This window comes from Acartia tonsa, chromosome 6, assembly GCF_053477335.1.
Source record: "Acartia tonsa isolate MP-2025a chromosome 6, ASM5347733v1, whole genome shotgun sequence".
NCBI lineage: Eukaryota > Metazoa > Arthropoda > Copepoda > Calanoida > Acartiidae > Acartia > Acartia tonsa.
Window position 1 is genome coordinate 51,414,491 of NC_137265.1, and position 18,886 is coordinate 51,433,376.

Sequence of the window (18,886 nt, forward strand, 5' to 3'; positions counted from 1 at the left end):
ATTCCGACGCACGTTGAGGGGGGAAGGATCTATTTTTGCGGAGTAATATCTAATAAACAAAATGAAAACATACGAAATAGCTAAATAGTATAAAAATCTGTTATATTTCATGTAGGTTAGTTAAAATAAATTTTTAAATGTCAATTTTATTGTTTTATATTCATATAATTGATATTATTCTTTCAGCCTACTCTTTATGTTTCTTCGTGTGTGTGTGTGTGTGTGTCTGTATGTATTCGCGCCTTGTTATTTCGTAGCATAGAGTGAGGAGAAACAATACACACACACACATTCAAACACACAAACAAATACATCCTTATAAAAATATGCCATAATTTCATTAGCCTCTAGTAAGATGAAATAACAATGATTTAAAATATTTTCTAAATGGATAAAATCAAGAAAATTTAGATAAAATAATCAAGATATTAAAAATTAAAAACGCGCAAATTTGAAATTTGCAGCTGGTGAAAAACTGGTTATACTTACAAAAATTTTTACTTCACATGATATTTAGCCAATGCAATTGTTTACAAAAAAGTATTTCAGAGTCTTCTTGATTTGACAACTCTTTCCCGCCCTAAATGTCCAATAAAACCTCGGAAACGGCAAAAATCAGACTTTAAAGGTCATTTTAACGGTCTTTGACCTTCGAGGTCATGTATTTTTTTTTCATAAATGGACTCCCTGAACCATAAAACCCCTAATTTGCTGTATTGGGCATTAAAATCGGCCAAAAGACGGCTGAAAACGAATTGTTGACCCAAAACTGCGTTTTCAGACCAGTGTGCAATGGTGTGGTTTGTTGTTGTCGCGACCTTTTATCTAGCCAATGAGAGGGCGACACAGTTTTGGCCCTTGTGTGGTGTGGCCAAGATTTAGGAAATTAGACAAAATTGCGGATTTTTTTGTAAAAAATTATTTTCACTGATTAGGCGATTTTTCACTTGGATAGCATAGAAACGGTTTTTACACTGGCGATTTGACCTAAACGGCGGTGTAAAATATGGTGCCAAAACTATATACGAGTTTGCCCATGGCTACCATATCTTCCCAGTACCAACACGCGGAGGGACCACGGGTGTGGGGTAAAGGGGGAAATTAGTAAAGAGCGGGGGGTGTGCTGTACAGACTAGTACATACACATGGGCAGGAGAGAGAGAGATGTTGCTCGCTCCACACTCTAAACTAAACTAAACTAAATTAAACTAAACTAAACTAAACTAAATTAAACTAAACTAAACTAATGTCTTAGAATTGACATCAGCTCCATGTTCTAAAAGAATCCGAACTGTATCTGTGTTACCATTCTTTGCTGCCATCATAAGACTGGTATATCCTAGATATAGACATATTAGATGAATAATATATATATTTTCTTGTTATATTTAATATTTATAGATACCTAAACAATGAGATAATAAATAATAGATATTAGAGATAAATGTATATTGATATATAGATGGATGGATAGTTAGATATTGTGACAATAATTGCATAGAACTAACCCTGATCATTATTCACTACATCTGTGTTACCCCTGTGTGCTGAACTAGTAAGACTGGTCTCTCCTGATATAGATATGTTGGATTTAAAATATATTTAATTGTTTGGAGTACATTTATAGGAATTATATACATAGAGATAAATGTATATGATGGATAGTTACATATTGTGACAATAATGGTATGGAACTCACCCTTATTCTTAGTGTTGACATCCGCTAAATGTTCTATATGTTCTAAAAGAATCCGAATTGTATCTGTGTTACCAGACTCTGCTGCCTTCATAAGACTGGTCTCTCCTAGGTATAGACATATTGAATGTATAATATATATTTTCATGTTTTGATAATATTCATAGATACATAGAGAAAAATTTATAGATTTAGGGCTAAATGGATATATAGGTTCCAAGACAAACGCAGGAGTCCCAAATGTTGGAGTGGACAAACGCAGGAGTGTTAAAATATAAAAATAAGTAAGTATTTCTACACAGTAAGGTTAGGTTAAGCTATGAATATATAAATAAGCCCCCCCCCCCCCCCGGGGTTAGGCATTTAAAAAACATAAAATATGGTTAAAAATAGGTTAGGTTAGGTGTTCATTCCTGCATTTGTCCACTCCGACATTTGGGACTCCTGCGTTTGTCCTAGGACCTAAATATCCTGTAATATATAGATATTGTGACAAAATATGTAACTTACCATATACATCCTGAGTGTTGATGTCAGCTCCATATTCTAAAAGAATCAGAAGTGTATTTGTATTACCAGACTCTGCTGCCATCATAAGACTGGTATATCCTAGATATAGAGACATTGAATTTAAACTATATATTTTGTTGTTTACAATAAATTTATAAATACATAGAGATAAATTTATAGATTTATGGATAAATATTTTGAAAAGTATGTAACTTACCATATACATTCTTAGTGTTGACATCAGCTCCATGTTCTAAAAGTATCCTAACTATATCTGTGTGATCATACCTTGCTGCCATCATAAGACTGGTCCATCCTAGATATAGTAATATTGAATTTTGTTGTTAAGATTATATTCAAACAGTGTGTTTTTTTTATGAGAACTTTTTTGAAAGCAATTTTACCCCACTTATAGTTATCAGAATTTAATGATTAATGGCTTATTTTCTTTGTTTTTTATAACCGTTTATAGAACATCAAAAAAATATTTCAGTTTGTATTTAAAAAGTACAGTAAAATCAAAAATTCAAAACTTAGGTGTCAACATCTAAAAATGTTTATAGCGCATTTTTCTTAAGCTCAAATCTTCTACCCTTTGCAAGAAAAAAATTGGATTTTCAGTAGTCGACTTTGGGGGGCCAGTTTCCCCTCCCTGGTTGAGATATGGCCTTTAAACTTTGATATGTTCTAGTACATGTCTCCAATAGTATCTGTATTAATTTTTAACTCTGTATCTCAACTTTGAAGCGTTTTGCAACCATTCTTGCAAAGGGTAGAAGATTTGAGTATGATAAAAATGCGCTAAAACCATTTTTAGATGTGGACACCTATGTTTTGAATTTTTGATTTTACTGCACTTTTTTAATAAAAACAGAATATTTTTTTGATGTTCTATAAATGGTTATAAAAAACGAAGAAAATAAGCCATCAATCATTAAATTCTGATAACTATAAGTGGGGTAAAATTGCTTTCAAAAAAGTTCTCATAAAAAAAAACACACTGTATATACAAAGTGATAGAAAGAATACACAGAAAGAATCCTAGAAGCATTTCACACTGAGCATTTTTGATACAATTTTTAAATAGAACAATAGCACATAATTGTTTTTCTATATTCCTTCTGGTTGTGTCAGAAAACTGGAAAATGCAGTTTTGTTTCAATCACAACATATAGAGTTGTATTGATTGATGGGTATATATATCATACATAAATAATGTGACATTAATTGTATGTAACTTTGACAAGAATTTTTTTTTATAATATCTCTATAGCTTTAATAAAAGTTCTTCATAGGAAGGAGACTTCCCAGTACCTCTTTGGGCAAATCTTGTACAAGGAAGATCTTCTTTGATCCAATAGAGGATAGGGAAAAAGCTTGTAAAAGCTTAAATGGCAGCATGGGTTAAACAAACCCAAATAATATTCCCTGAAAATTGTTAAACAATTTATACAGCCTTTTCTCATATCTTGATGGATAGACAAAACATACAGTAAAGAGGTTTGTTGGAAAAAAATGATTATCATATACTGCAGTAAATAGTATGACACTAACCTAGTGAATCCTTAGCATTGACATCTGCTCCATATTGTAGAAGGAGGTTGGTTAGTTCTATGTTTCCTGCTGCAGTTGCACAAATAAGACTTGTTCTGTTCACTATTTCAACACTACAAGCACCCGGATTACAATCTACAATAGTATTTCTATTAGGACATTACCTTATCGAATAAAAATTTGAAGCAGACAAATTTAAATAGAAAAGAAACTTTAAATCAATAATAGCTTATTTATGTTTTTGAATATTAGTTACAATGTTTAAAATTAAAACAAAGGTAAGAGGGTAATTTTAAAATTGATACAGTTTAACAAAATTCTTTTGAATGACTTGTGTTAACAGACTTTTAATTGTTTGCCAAGCTTGATAAATTACCGTGATCACTCAAACTCCTTTCTTCTATATTAGCTCCAGCATCCAGTAACTCTTTGACAAGATCAGTTGATCCATTTTGATAACAAGCAGCTTTTATTATATCTAAACAAGTATCCTTATAATAATGTAACAAGATGTCTGTTTGATTGATTGTCTGTGACAAAGGATCTTGCTAACCGCTGAACCGATTTGGGTTCTTCTTAACAGGGTAGCTTTTCTTAGGTCCCTGGAAGGTTTATAACTATTTAAGGGAGGGTACATCCAAAGAGAAATCGCCCCTAGAAAAAAATACCCCTCAAAAAAAAAATCTGAAATTAAAAATAGGGTGGGGGGCGATCACCTTCAGGGTTGAATTAAAATCAAAGCTACATTACATGACAAAGAACAACAATTAAGGGGTTGGAAATTTTAATCACTTCTTGGGGACAAAGATATAAATATATTAATATGAAGTATACTTAAGAATTACAACAAGGATGACAACATCCATAAGTAGCAAAGCATAAAATGTAATATGAAATAGGCAAACGAACAAAGTGAGTTATAAACAGATTATCTGTTTTCATAACAAAGAAAAGAAAGGGAGAGGAAATTCAAAAACCTAAAATTGCAAATCCTTAAAAAATAATGTTTATGTCTTTCAAAGTTGTAAAAAGAAAGCGGCTAAAAAGTTGCTTGAAAGCAGTCTGACCGATATGGATGTTTTATGCTTAATTATGCTCCATATTGATGGGAATGTTGACAAGAAGTTTAAGCCTTCTATCTTTTATAGGAGCAGAGAAAATCATGTTTCTCCAAAAACGTTTCAGACATACGGACATCTCAAATTAAAGAGTAGCATCGCTAAAAAATGTAATATAACTCACCTGGTTCATTTAACTTTCTATCCTCATAATTTGATATCCTTTTATGTTCTATTTCATTATATTCAGGTTCTAAACAAATGACAATACAAATTATAAATAGACTAGCGCTTTGCTCCTAGCCTCTAGGGGCTTTGCCCCAAGAGGTCATTAATAAATGAATAAAAAACAAGGATGACAACATCCATAAGTAGCGAAGCACAAAAAATCGTCGATTGGAATACGTAGATTTAAAAGGTTTTTACTAAAATCAAGAATAGATTTATTGGATAAAATAAACATGAAACCTTGTTTTATTTTGCATGATGACGATGTTCAAAGTAAATTATATTAAAGATGCTCATAACAATGGGAAAAATTATTTTGATACAGATATCCCATAAAAGTTTGAAAATTGCATCAAAATAAACAAAGATATGGGGAAATATGTAAAACATATAAATATAGCCAAAAACCGGATAAAAGGCAGTCTGGCCGTCTTGGTTGTTTTATTAAAACGACAAAAAATTTAATTTTTAAATCCTTAACTTAAAAAATTTGGAAAATCGGACCATATACACTGAAGATATGGAAAAAAGTGTTAAATATATAAAAATACCCTAAAACCTGCTAAAAAGGCAGTCTGGCCGTCATGGTTATTTTGTTTGAAAGACGGGAAATTTAATTTTGATATATATAACTGCAAAAAATTTGAAAATCGGACTATAAACACTGAAGATATGGAGAAAAATGTTAAATATATAAAAAACAGCCTAAAACCTGCTAAAAAGGCAGTCTGGCCGTCATGGTTGTTTTCTTTAAAAGACGGAAAATTTAATTTTGATATTTATAACTGAAAAATTTTGAAAATCGGACCATAAACACTGAAGATATGGAGAAAAATGTGAAAAATATAAAAATAGCCTAAAACCTGCTGAAAAGGCAGTCTGGCCTTCATGGTTGTTCCTTTAAACGACGGGAAATTTAATTTTGATATCTGAAACTGAAAAAATTTTGAAAATCGGACCATAAACACTGAAGATATGGAGAAAAATGTGAAAAATATAAAAATAGCCTAAAACCTGCTAAAAATCGGTCCGAACGCCAATGATGTTTCATAGTCAATTGTGCTCCTTAATGATGGGAATGTTGTCAAAAAATTTCAGCATTCTATCTTTTATAGGAGCTGAGTAAATCCCATTTCCCCCATAGCGTTACGGACTGACGGACTGACTGACGGACGGACGGACTGACTGACGGACGGACAAAGTGAATTATAGAGTAGCTTCGCTACTAATAAGTACTACTGGTGCTGCCAGTGAACTAACTTCCCCTTAAACAAAAAAATGGAGAGGATTTATTATGTTTTTTTTGGGGGGGGGGGGATTGGGGGTGTCCCACCCCCCAATTAAATAGCTTAAAACCATCACAGGACCAATAGGTATATATCCTGAAGAGTAGAATCCAATTGGTTCAGTGGTTACTGAGATCTTAAGCTTCAGACGGGCGGACAGACATCATTCTACTTTGTATTATAGATTATGTAAGTTTAGAATATGATATATTATTGACTAGCAATGTCATTTAAATTTGATTTTTTTTCAAAACTGTGCTTTCCCTCGGACACTCATAAAAACTTTTCTACATATGTATTGAAAATAAGGGCTACACTAGACACTTTGAGGTAAACTGCCTGTCATTTGTAGCTTGAGGAGTAGGGGCATGTACTGCAAAAAAAGTAGGGGGAAAAATCAGCCATGTGACGTCATAATGTTCTGCATGTTCTTGCAAAATTTTAAAAATCTTACCATCATAATAAGATCGATAGTACAAACTATTGGAGGATACCACGCCTCCAACATACAACATCAAACAAACCTGAATTTAATAAAACATTTATTTTTCGCAAAATAATAATTATATGTAAAACAAGGATAGCAACATCCATAAGTAGCGAAGAACAAAAATCATGGATGGGATTAGGGAATACATACAAGTAGATTTAAAGAGTATTTGTTAAAATCAAGAAAAATAAACACAAACCCCCATGTATTTTTAATTAAACAACGGGATATTTAATTTAGATATCCTTATCCGAACTTTTTTTTAAATCAAACCATAAACACAAAAGATATGCAGGAAAATGTGAAAATTTAAAAATAGTCAAAAATCTGCTAAAAAGCAGCCCGACTGCCATGGAGGTTTTATAAAGTTGAATGTGCTCCTTAATGATCGGTATGTTGTCAAATAGTTTCAGCATTCTATCTTTTACAGGAGCCAAGAAAATCGAGATTCCATCTTTCAATGTCTGATGGACAGACGGGCAGTTGGACAGACATTTGGAATTATAGAGGAGCCTCGCTACTAACAAAAGTTATAGTATCAATCTCAAATGTTTCTAGAATAAATGGGTTGTAATTTTATGATGATGATGATGATGATGATTTATTAGCAGTAAATTACAGATTAATTTTACAAATAATTTAATACATTTTAAATTACATCATTTTTATAGATATATTAATTATATTGGCATAATTAGGGTAACTGTACTACAGGGCCTTTAAAGTCAATCTTGACTGTCCTTCGGCCCAATTTTCATTTAATTTTTTTTAAAAATATTTACAAGTTTCACAAATAATATAAAATAATATTAGCTATTTACAGGGTATGGCATTAAAGTAGCTTACTGGTTGCGATATTCAAATTATATTTATATTTTTCCACAGGGATAACACTTTCTCTCCCTGCATTGAAATGTTTTGTACTTTGATATACACTTATTTTTTACATATTTTTTAACAGCTTTGGATGAATTTAATGATCTTAGTTCACCTGCCCAACTATTCCAAATTTTCGGGATTTTTACTGATGGGAAAGTTTCATAGATTTTATAATTTGGCTTCTCTACTCTAAGACATTTTGATCTAGTATTTTGCAATGGTGTTAGAAAATTAAGCATACATTTGGGAAGTTTGTTTTCTAAATATTTAGAGACAAATTCAACTACATTTGCATCCCTTAGGTCAAAAATGTTAAGAATATCTAGTTTTCCCATCAGGGGCTCGGCATGCACATTGTACTTAGCATTTAAAACATTTCTTATAGCTTTCTTCTGTAGGTTATGAATTTTTGTGATATGCTCATCCTTTGCCGCCCCCCAAACAATTAAGCCATACTCTATGTGGGGCTTAGCGAGGCTGTTGTAAATTGTTTTTAAAGTAGTGGTTGGAAAGAGCTTTTTTGTTTGGGATAGGGCATAGACTGAGCTTGCTATTTTATTTTCTACATAGTTTATATGTTTGTCCCACTTAAGTTCATCATCTATAAGAACACCAACAAACTTGAAAAATTTAGTATTACAATCTCTGCCAATTCTTTCAATTTTTTCCCCTCCTATTTTTAATGTGCATAACTCTGGATCAAATGGCTTTTTATGTGGGCGAAAAATCATATATTTAGTTTTTGATACATTTAAGGCTAGTTTATTTGCTCTAAACCAATTTTTTGCTTTATCAAGTTCTAAATTAGAATCTGCAATTAAGTCATTTAAGTTGTTGTTTGATTTGCTAAAAGTAGTATCATCAGCAAATAAATTTGTTAAAAAGGATGTTGCATTTGGTAAATCATTTATGTATAGAATGAATAAGAGTGGGCCTAAAATACTTCCCTGTGGAACCCCTGTTTGAATGATTTTTTTAGCTGAATTTACACCATCGATTGTAACAAACTGTTGCCGTCCTATTAAATAGTTTTCAAACCATTTCAATGTATTTTTAAAACCATAGTGTTCAAGTTTGTTTAAAAGAATTTTTATATTTAGGACATCAAAGGCTTTTGAAAGATCTAAGAAGATGTTTATTGTATATTCAGGGTTCTTTTTATTTAGATTTTCATAGATATGCTTAAGTAAATTTAATAATGGCTGTGTTGTGTTATGATTAGGACGAAACCCATATTGATATTTATATAGGATATTACAATCTGATAAAAATTTGATCATTTGTAATGCAACAACTTTTTCTAAAATTTTGCTAAATGCTGAAAGAATAGAAATTGGACGATAATTAGTAAACTTATTTCTTTCTCCTGCTTTAAAAATAGGTACTACACGAGCAATTTTGTAATTTTGTGGTATGAATCCTGTTTTTAATGATAAATTAAATAGGTATACTAACGGATCAATAATTTCATTTATAACTTCTTTGATAAGAAAGATTGAGATGTTATCCTCCCCACAACTCTTTTTGCTTTTAAGTTTATTTAGAGCATACAACAAGTTCTTTTTAGTTACAATACCAAAATTGAAATTAGTATTATTTTTCTCCCCAAGAAAGCTATGAAAATTGGATTCAGAATTTGGTATATTTTCTGCAATTTTAGACCCAATACTTGAAAAAAAGTCGTTGAAACCATCAGCTATTGACTTTGCCCCTGAATATGATTTTATGTCATCATAAAAGATGTTAGGTAGACTTTCCTTATGCTTTCTTCCATTTATAACTGAGTTTATAAGAGTCCAAGTTTTCTTAATATCATTTGATAATTCTAGAAATTTATTGTGATAATAATCTTTTTTTGCCTTCCTTAATTTATTTTGGTAAAGCCGATTTAAGTCCCTCCAATCGTTAAAATTAGTTTCATTAGGGCATTTTATGCGTTTTTTAAATAACTTATCTTTTTGTCTTCTGATAGAAAGTAGTTCTTGTGTCATCCATGGATTTTGGGGGTGTTTTTTTCGATTTTTTCTTCTGTTTGAGAAGGGAAAACTTTCATTAAATTCCTTTTCTATTTTATTCTGGAATGACTCAAAAGCTACTTCCGGCCTAATTTCATTCATAACACTGTCCCAATTTGATTTTGCTAATTTTTCTTTAAAAATATTAATATTTTTCTTAGACATACTTCTGACTTTATCTTCACTTATACTATCCCTTTCCTCCTTCCCCTCACATGTGTGTGCTAAAAAGACAGGTAAATGGTCTGTAATATGTTCTAGTATTAACCCACTTTGAAAATTTAAATTTTGTTTGTTAGAAAATATATTGTCAATACAAGTGGCTGTGTTTTCACTTATTCTAGATGGTAAAGTTATAGTAGGCATAAAGGAATGGCTAAGCATCAATGATAAAAATCTATTTGTAGGGGCATGATTTAGATGTGATAAAACATTAATGTTGAAATCTCCAGAAATTAAAATTTCCTCTGCATTTTTAAATTCCTTACAGTCAAGCTTTTTGAGAATAAGTTCTAAGTCTTGTAGAAAGATATCAATGTTACTATTTGGTGGGCGATAAATGTTTCCTATTATCTTATATCTGCCGTTTTGTGTAAATACTTTAATAAACATGCTCTCAAGAAACCCCTCTTTAAAGACATTTAAATCCCTTAACTCCTGAAAGTTTAGTCCCTCCCTTATTAAGAATCCGACACCGCCCCCTTTTTTCCCCTCCCTCCCTTTGTATACTATAGTTTGATATTTGTGAATATTAACATCCTGACTATTTTTTATGGCCCACAATTCTTGAAGTGAAATAACAGAGAAACTAAATTTTTCATTTGCTAAATTTTTTAAAAGACTTTCTAGGCTTTTACAATTTTTTGTAAGACTTCTTATATTATATGATAATAAGGAGCAAATTTCTGTCTTTTCCTTATACAGATCATTAAATTCTTCCAAGCTGAGGTAAGAACATTTAAAAAGATTTTCATCTACAAAATTATCAATCATTTTCAATATGAGACCAATAAGCTAAGTTTAATGCTACGAGAATTAAAGAAAATATGAGAATCATAGTCCTGATTAATGTGTAAAGTTATATATACAGGCGAATTATTTCAGTTGACAGATATATAATACTTTTAAAAGTAAAGATAATTTTAACCATATTGATAGAAATAGAAAGTAAATGAAATGAACCTTAAAAAAAATTTTATTTAAAGCTATACATATGAAGCAGTGTTGATAAGATTTGAATGGCATTAAAAAAAATATTTTCTTTGAAAGTGCAACTAACTTATTAGTTTTTGATTTCTTCCTTTTTAACTTTTTTTACTAATTGATCTACCTCTATTTCAGTTAGGGTGCATTTGCTTTCGTCGTCTCCAAACTGCTTTGTGATGGGTTCCCAGGCACCGTCCCGCTTCACCTGCATGTAGATGGTCCCGTTCTGGTCTGAACTGAAGTTGTTGATATCTCCATTTCTCTTGAGCTTCTTCAGGTGTTGAACCAGCATGCCCCTACGCTTTGTCAGATGGAAACAGATAAAGAAGTTGGGGAGTTTGATGTGTGCCTTTTCTTCTTTGGATTTAGCTTTTCTCCTTTCTTCTCCTTTTAGCCCACCTCGTTTTATGGCCTTGACCAGACTGCTATAGGCACTATCATTGCAGCGGTTGTTGAATTTAACCAGAATAGAACCCGGCCCTTTCAGTCTGTGGCAGGCAGCCAAGTCGCTGTCTGGAATTTCGATGCCATAATGCTCTAGGATAAGTTCCTTGGAATGCTCTTGGATGGTTTTATTTTCTTTTTTCAGAGTCTCGTCCGATTTGATAATTGTCTGTAGATTTTTAGTTGGGATGTCTGGACTGTGCAGGATGACATTACTTTTAAGGTTTCTTTGCCAGAGATTATCATTATCATCTTTCAGGCCTCTTATTTGTTGCTTTGTGTCTTCTTGTTCGTCTGGGTGAAAGTCCTTCTCACGCTGCTCAAAGATGGTTTCAAGGGCACAAATGATTCCTTCAAAAGCTTGGTTGCCATTACTTATATCTTTTTTCAGACCAAATTTTAGAAGGATATTTGACAGTCTAGTTAATTGATCTTCACTAATAGTTACTTTTGAAGCTGGCATTTTGGCTGTCACTTGAAAAAAATTCGCTGTATCTGAGTCTAACCTTTAACACATATGTGGTAGTTTAACCTTTACACCGGAAGTTCACTGCTCGCCGGTCAAACTATAACATATTTAAGGAAAGTTTTATAAATATTTGCTTGGTTTTAGGCTATTTTTTTTACCTCCCACGCGCTTTAATAAAGGGATTAGACAATGGCACACAAAATTACCCATTCTGTAGATTAATAATAGTGGTTGAAACGTTTAAACACTCAACTTATTAACCCAACAAACCAAAATTCAGTAAAAATCCCCAAAGTTTTTAAACCATCAAATAAAAAAAAGGGGCGTTATCCTCTTAGAAATTTTTTTTTCATTTTTTTTCAATTTTGTACCTCCCCCCCCCCCCCCCTACCGACGAACAACTATTTTAGGTTAGGTTTTAGGCTAGGGAGCCGAGCGCTGCGGCTAGGCAGGCAAGGGGGCCGAGCGCTGCGGCTAGGCAGGCTAGGGAGCTGAGCGCTGCGGCCAGAGTTCATAGTTCGCTGTTGGGGGGGGGGGGGGGGGGGGTACTAAAATTTTCAATATTGAAAAAAAAATTTCTAAGAGGATAATACCAAAAAACGTTATGATAAAACTTTGGGGACTAGTGTAATAAACAGCCCATTGTCCCCTCTCTCTCTGGAAGCAACTAGTCCTTGTAATAAAGTGACTGAACTGATCGGGTTCTCCTTAACAGGGTAGTTTCTCATAGGTCCCGGGCAGGTTTATAACTATTTTTGGGGAGGGTACCACCATCCTCCGAAGAAAAATCACAAAATTTTTTACTTTTCTCGATTTTACGTAAAGCGTTCAACGCAACATAGACATATTTGAAATAAAAATAAAACATTTAAAGTGCCACTAGAGGCCTCTTGGGGCGTATCCGCTGGTATACTTACAAGGCTAAGTGTATTCATGTTGACAGACGCCACAAAACTGATGTTAAATCCTAGTACTTTATCTCTATTTCTGTTTTTTTTCGGTAATTCACCAAGTTAAAAATAAAAGGTGACTCACCGAGATTTCAACCTATTTATATGGTTTTACTTGACCTTGTACTAAAGAATGTGTGTGTGTGAGTGTTAGACCTGTTACTCAAAATACACTTTTTCGAATTTAATTCTTCTTCTGACCTAAAAGGTTACTTTAGGGGCCTGCCCTACATGTACATAACTTAATATCTTTATCTCTACTGGCTACCTAGCGCCAGGCCTCTAAAAAAGGCCATTTTGAGATCCCGTTATTTCATACAAAAATTTCAAATGCATACATGAATGGCATGGAGATTAATTTAGGTGTTCTGCAAATTTTTTAAATTACAAAATGCGAATAAGATTGTTGTTAGAGAATACTTTGACAGAAGATTTTTTGGATATCATATTTTTGACCTTATATGTTTAAGTTAAAAAAAATGCAGAAGAGCTAAAAACCTGCACATTGCTGAGAAAACGCCGTTCTATTGTTATCTGTTGATTTTTTAGAGGCCTGGAGCTAGGTACCCAGTAGAGATAGAGAGATAAAATTTTGTACATGTATTTATAGGACCGTAAAGTAACTTTTTAGGTCAGCAGAATAATTAAATTCGAAAATGTGTATTTTTAGTAAGAGGTCTAGTGAGTGTTTGTACTTGTGAGCGCGCGCGCGCGTGTGTGTGTGTTTCAGATTGTTTGAATGGTTGTGAGGACACTAAAAAATACCAGGGATCTAAAGGGATAAGACAAGGGCTGATAACTTGATGTACATACTTAAGGATGATACACACAATTATTACAATTAGTTGTTGAAACGTTTGAACACTCAATGAAGCGACCAATCAAAACTCACTTAAGTCCCCAAAGTTGTTAAAACAATGGATAAAAAACGTTATTATAAAACATTGGGGACTAACTAGTGTAATAAACAATCCATTGTCCACTATCAAATATTTCCAGACTCTTTATTGCTCTAGTCCCAAAAAGTTTTTTAACATTTTCTTATTCATTGGCTAAATAGTGTCCAATCGTTTCAACCACTAATTGTAACATACATAATGGGTAGATTTTTTGTACATTAGTTAATCAGCCATTGTCTTATCCCTTAAGATCCCTGGTCAACTAAAGCACGGACATTTTCTTTTTTGTTGTAAATTACCAACTTTCCACAAGGACAGATTTTATCAGGATGTATTCTATAATACAAAGTAGAATGATGTCTGTCCGTCCTTCCGAGATCTCGGTAACCACTGAACCGTTCGGATTCTACTCTTCAGGGAATATACCTACTGGTCCTGTGGTGGTTTTAGGCTATTTTCTTGGGGCTTGGGACATCCCCAACCCACCAAAAAATATAATCCCCCCCCACCCAATTTTTTTAGGCAGTTAATTAAAATATGGTAGTGGCAGCACCAGAGGTACTTAATTTTATTTAAATTACCTCTTGGGACAAAGCCCCCAGAGGCTAAGGGCAAAGCCACTAGTTTATGTAAAAAGTAATAGGATCTGTGTATGTCTGTCTGTCCATCTGTCTGTCATAAAGGATCTCGCGCACGGCTGAATCGATATAATTCTTCATAGCTTCTCATAGGTCCTGGAAAGGTATATAACTTATGAAGAAAAATCGTCCTCGAAATAAAATTTTCCCGAAATATATTGAGAAAAAAAATTGAAAAGCGGCATGGTGAATCCCTCCCCCCCCTGCCTCCTGACAAAAATCATGCCCCCCCCCCCTCCCCAAAAATAGAGAGGCCTCTAGGGGCGTAGCCGCTAGTATTACATATTCCGGTAATTTTCATAAATCTTTGATGACATCAGAAAAATTGAGAATTGTCCGTAAATAAAAGGGGGGGCGGGGCTTTTTTTTTATAATTGGAGTATGTACGTCCGTCCTTTCGTCGTGGTTAGCTCTTTTCTTTAATTTAGGTATGTTAGAATTGTCCTACAGATTTCAAACTGTGGATGACGATTCCTGTAATAGTTTAGAAACAAAGCGATAATCGTTACTAGAAAGTCCGTGTGCGTTTTTCACTTTATAAATATTCTATTAATCTGATTTTTAGAACAATGATTCCAAGGACGACCCTCCCCTTTAAACCCCATTGTCTCCCATCTTGCTAGATAAACGATCTGGCCAATAAATGATATCCATGTTAGCAAACTTAATTGGCGACTTTTTTTGCCCTGGTCATGACGTCATCAATTGGTGAAAGTGTTGTTACCCTTGGAAATTTTGATTTTTTATCAGAGAGAGAGAGAGAGAGGAGACGCTGAACTGTTTAATACACTAGTTCCCAAAGTTTTATAATACCGTTTTTGTATTTGTTATAAACAATTTTGGGGGCTTTTACTGAATTTTGATTGGTTGGTTTATTAAGTTGAGTGTTCAAATGTTTCAACCACTATTTTTGATATTCAGAAGATGTAATTTTGTGTTCCATCATAGGGGATGTACATCAATTCATCGGCCATTGTCTTATCCCTTTAGATCCCTGTATTTTTTTATATAGGCCATATCTGAAATCAAGGACCTAGTGAATTCTAAGCATTTTTTGAAGGAATTTAAAAGGATAGTTGGGGGTAATCATTTTTGCTTTTTATTTTGCTTCATTACTTTGTTTTTTTTTAGTTTCTTGTAAATTTAAAGTCCTATTTAAATTCATTTCAGTCAATCAATAAATGTTTAGGTTTGTGGCATTTTAAAGATAATGATCGCATTAATAGTGTTTTCTCGTATTCATTCGAATCCGGTGGATAGGAACCGGTTCTCATCCATACGAAAAAACTATGTCTAGCACCGTATTACAACCAGTTTTCTACGATTATAAAAATGTACAATCATAAGATTAAACCAGATTTTTTTTAGCCAGTGCCTTCGGCATCTCGGGGCTAAAAAAACTGTTTTTAATCTTATAATTGTACATTTTATATCCGCGGAAAGCCGTTATAATACGATGCGAGAAATAACTATTATCGTATTATAGACAACTGTCCGCTGATAGATTAAACCAGATTTGTTAGCCTAAAGGGGACTAAGGCCTGGTATAGCAAAACTGGTATTAATATTATGAATTTTATGTTAATATTTGTAGAAAACTGGCTTTAGTACTATGTAATAAATGATTTTTCAATTTGACTTAGATGTAGTTCTAATACAGCAGATATTAATCGGTTTGGAAGCCATATCGCAAAAGGCCTTAATATTATTTTAGTTTATATTATACTAGCGGCTACGCCCCTAGAGGCCTCTAGGGGCACTTGAGGAGGGGGAGTCAAATTTGATAACCCAATTTTATATTTTAGATTTTAAATAAAAAGTAAAAAAAAAATTTTGGGGGGTGAAAATATTTTTTTTTGTGGGGGGGGGGGGGAGAAGGTGCCCCCACCCCATAATTTTTAATTTTAGTTAAAAAAAATATTTTTTTTTGGGGGGGGGGAAGGGTATTTCCATTTTTTGGGGGGTTGGGGGTGTCTCACCCCCCAAGAAAAAAGTTATAAACCTTCCCGTGACCTATGAGAAGCTACCCTGTTAAGCGGTTAGCGAGATCCTTCGGTACAGACACCCAGACACACAGATACACAAACAGACAAACATCCTGCAACTTTAGTATAAGGATAGACTTTGATTACGGGGAGTATTCAACATACAGACAGACAGACATACAGACTGATAGACAGACAGACAGACAAAGGGAGTTATACAGAATCCTACTTTCTAATTCACTAGCGGCTGTGCCTCAAGTTTCTAGAGGCTCTGTATTTGAAAGAGGTAGGAATTTGGAAATGCAGAAAAAATTTATAGAATTTTGCAAAGACATTAATGAAAAAAATAGCCTAAAATCATATAAGTTTCCTTAAAATAAAGATTCCAATCGGTTGAAAATCTATTAAAATCCTAAGCTTCAGAAAAAAATACCTTATTTGATATGATTTTTGTTTAAGAATTAAAAAGACCTTAAATTGTACACTTTTAGTTCTGTTATCATTATATTATAAGCAAAAAAGATTAAACCCACTACACCAAAAACCAGTGAACAACACTAATGGCTGTTGAATATACGTGGATATTATGACAGGGGAAAAATTGTCGTCAATTTAGGTTGCTCACATGGACATCATTATTGGTTTGTTCGTTATCCAGTAGGAGGAGAGGGGATGAAGAATTCGTTATTTTAGCCTGCTGCGACTTTCACTATATTCGAGAATATGAAAATCTGGTGTTATATCCAAGTAATATTAAATCCATTAAAACCCCCGTGTCCAAGGAAATAGGTTTCTATAGTAGTAAAAAAGAGTGTTTTTAAAATGCTGTCAAAATCTACAAATGAAAAGTATTACTAAATGTAATCAAGGCATATATTATAATATTAGCTGAACTTAAAAATAAGGAGGGGGGTTTTGTGCTCAACAAGGCACTTTAAGAGAAAACACCAACATCCAAATGATACAATATCATTTTATGAATGAATATTCCATTACATTAAATAAATTAGCTGTTTCTAAATAAAGTTTAAACTGAAAAAAATGAACACTTTTTTTAAGTTTAAAATTCACGTGATTTTAACCTGAATATCATAGAGTTTATAACCAGTGTTGTTACAAAACAAACACATAATTTATCCTTATATAAAAGTAAAAGGATGTCTCTCTATCTATGTGTGTCTGTGTCTGTAGATTAAGATCTCAAGATTTTAACCTGAATATTATAGAGTTTATAACCAGTGTTGTTACAAAATAACCACAAAATTTATCCTTATATAAAAGTAACAGGATGTCTCTATGTCTTTGTGTGTCTCTGTAGCTTAAGATCTCAAGATTTTAACCTGAATATTATAGAGTTTATAACCAGTGTTGTTACAAAATAACCACAAAATTTATCCTTATATAAAAGTAACAGGATGTCTCTCTCTATGTCTGTGTGTCTGTCTGTAGATTAAGATCTCGCCAACCACTGTTTGATACGGTTCTTCTTTTGCTACTTATAGGTCCAGGGGTGTCAATAACTATCTTAGGAGAGGGTACCTCAAATCTCCCAACAGAAATCTTCCCTGAAAAAATCACACCCCTAAAAAAATTTAAATTCGGCTTTTCACACAACCACTGAACCGATTGAGGTCTCCATTTTAGAGAATCTTCAAATAGGTCTCCTCCTTCTTCCTTCTAATATACAGCCCATAGACTAGGAGCGCAGCCACTACAATGCTTATAAAGGTTTGGTGTATGTTAGTTTTTATAAGACTTAGAATCTCTCAAATTTCCGTACACATATTTTTATAATTCTTTTTAAAACAATTAGAATTCAAGTTAATAAAACCATAATTATAATAATAGTCATCAAATATTTTAGTAATTTGGAGCATTTTTCAACTGACTGATTTTACGTTGACGCTAAATCCAACACGAAAAAAACTTATCAACAATTTTTAAAATAATATGACGCTATTATGATACCTTTTGAAATTGGCGATAAAAATTGTGATGTATGTATATTTCGTATCCCAACCTTATTTAGACCATAATGATTACACACTTCTTAATAATACAACTTTTAGTTTGGATTTAACTTTACCATTAATACCAAGTGATTGATATTGGACTGTATATTTCGTATCCAAATCTTATCTAGCCCATAATCATTACACTTCTTAATAATACAACTTTTAGTTTGGATTTAACTTTACCATTAAAACCAAGTGATTATTTTTATGTTTTTGGATAAGACAATGAAAGATAAAAAATCTTCCACATATTAAAATAATCTGATGGTGTAGTTAGTATAGCTTGTATAGATGGAAGAACAATCTTTTTTAACTAGTGGCTACGTCCCTAGAGGCCATTAAGAGGCACTTAAAGCGAGGGGGAGGGGAGGGTTCGACTCCAATCCCACTTTAAACTTTAGTTTTGAAAATAATAGTAAGAAAAATTTTCGGAAGAATCATATTCTTCTATGGGCGATTTCTCTTAGTCGAAAACATAAAACCCAACCCTAGGTTATGTTTTATTGGATACAGGGAGCCCCACATGATTAGATCCCGTAGAGTTAGGGCCTCCTGCATGGATTA

General features: G+C 33.0%; 1 protein-coding gene across 4 annotated transcripts in view; it reads right to left on the reverse strand.

Moving 5' to 3' along the window:
• LOC145322902 (uncharacterized) overlaps positions 1 to 12,791 on the reverse strand; it is a 33,882-nt gene extending 21,091 nt beyond the window's left edge. For all 4 annotated transcript variants that reach the window (XM_080165253.1, XM_080165252.1, XM_080165251.1 and 1 more), the window contains exons 1-9: positions 12,753 to 12,791; positions 6,787 to 6,856; positions 5,003 to 5,071; positions 4,137 to 4,238; positions 3,761 to 3,895; positions 2,424 to 2,522; positions 2,207 to 2,305; positions 1,700 to 1,804; positions 1,509 to 1,571 (exon numbers count right to left, since the gene is read on the reverse strand). In XM_080165253.1, coding sequence (XP_080021379.1) covers positions 1,509 to 1,571; positions 1,700 to 1,804; positions 2,207 to 2,305; positions 2,424 to 2,522; positions 3,761 to 3,895; positions 4,137 to 4,238; positions 5,003 to 5,071; positions 6,787 to 6,856; positions 12,753 to 12,770 — 760 coding nt within the window. In that variant the 5' untranslated portion in view covers positions 12,771 to 12,791. The remainder of the gene's footprint in view (positions 1 to 1,508; positions 1,572 to 1,699; positions 1,805 to 2,206; positions 2,306 to 2,423; positions 2,523 to 3,760; positions 3,896 to 4,136; positions 4,239 to 5,002; positions 5,072 to 6,786; positions 6,857 to 12,752) is intronic.
• Positions 12,792 to 18,886: the final 6,095 nt, after the last annotated feature.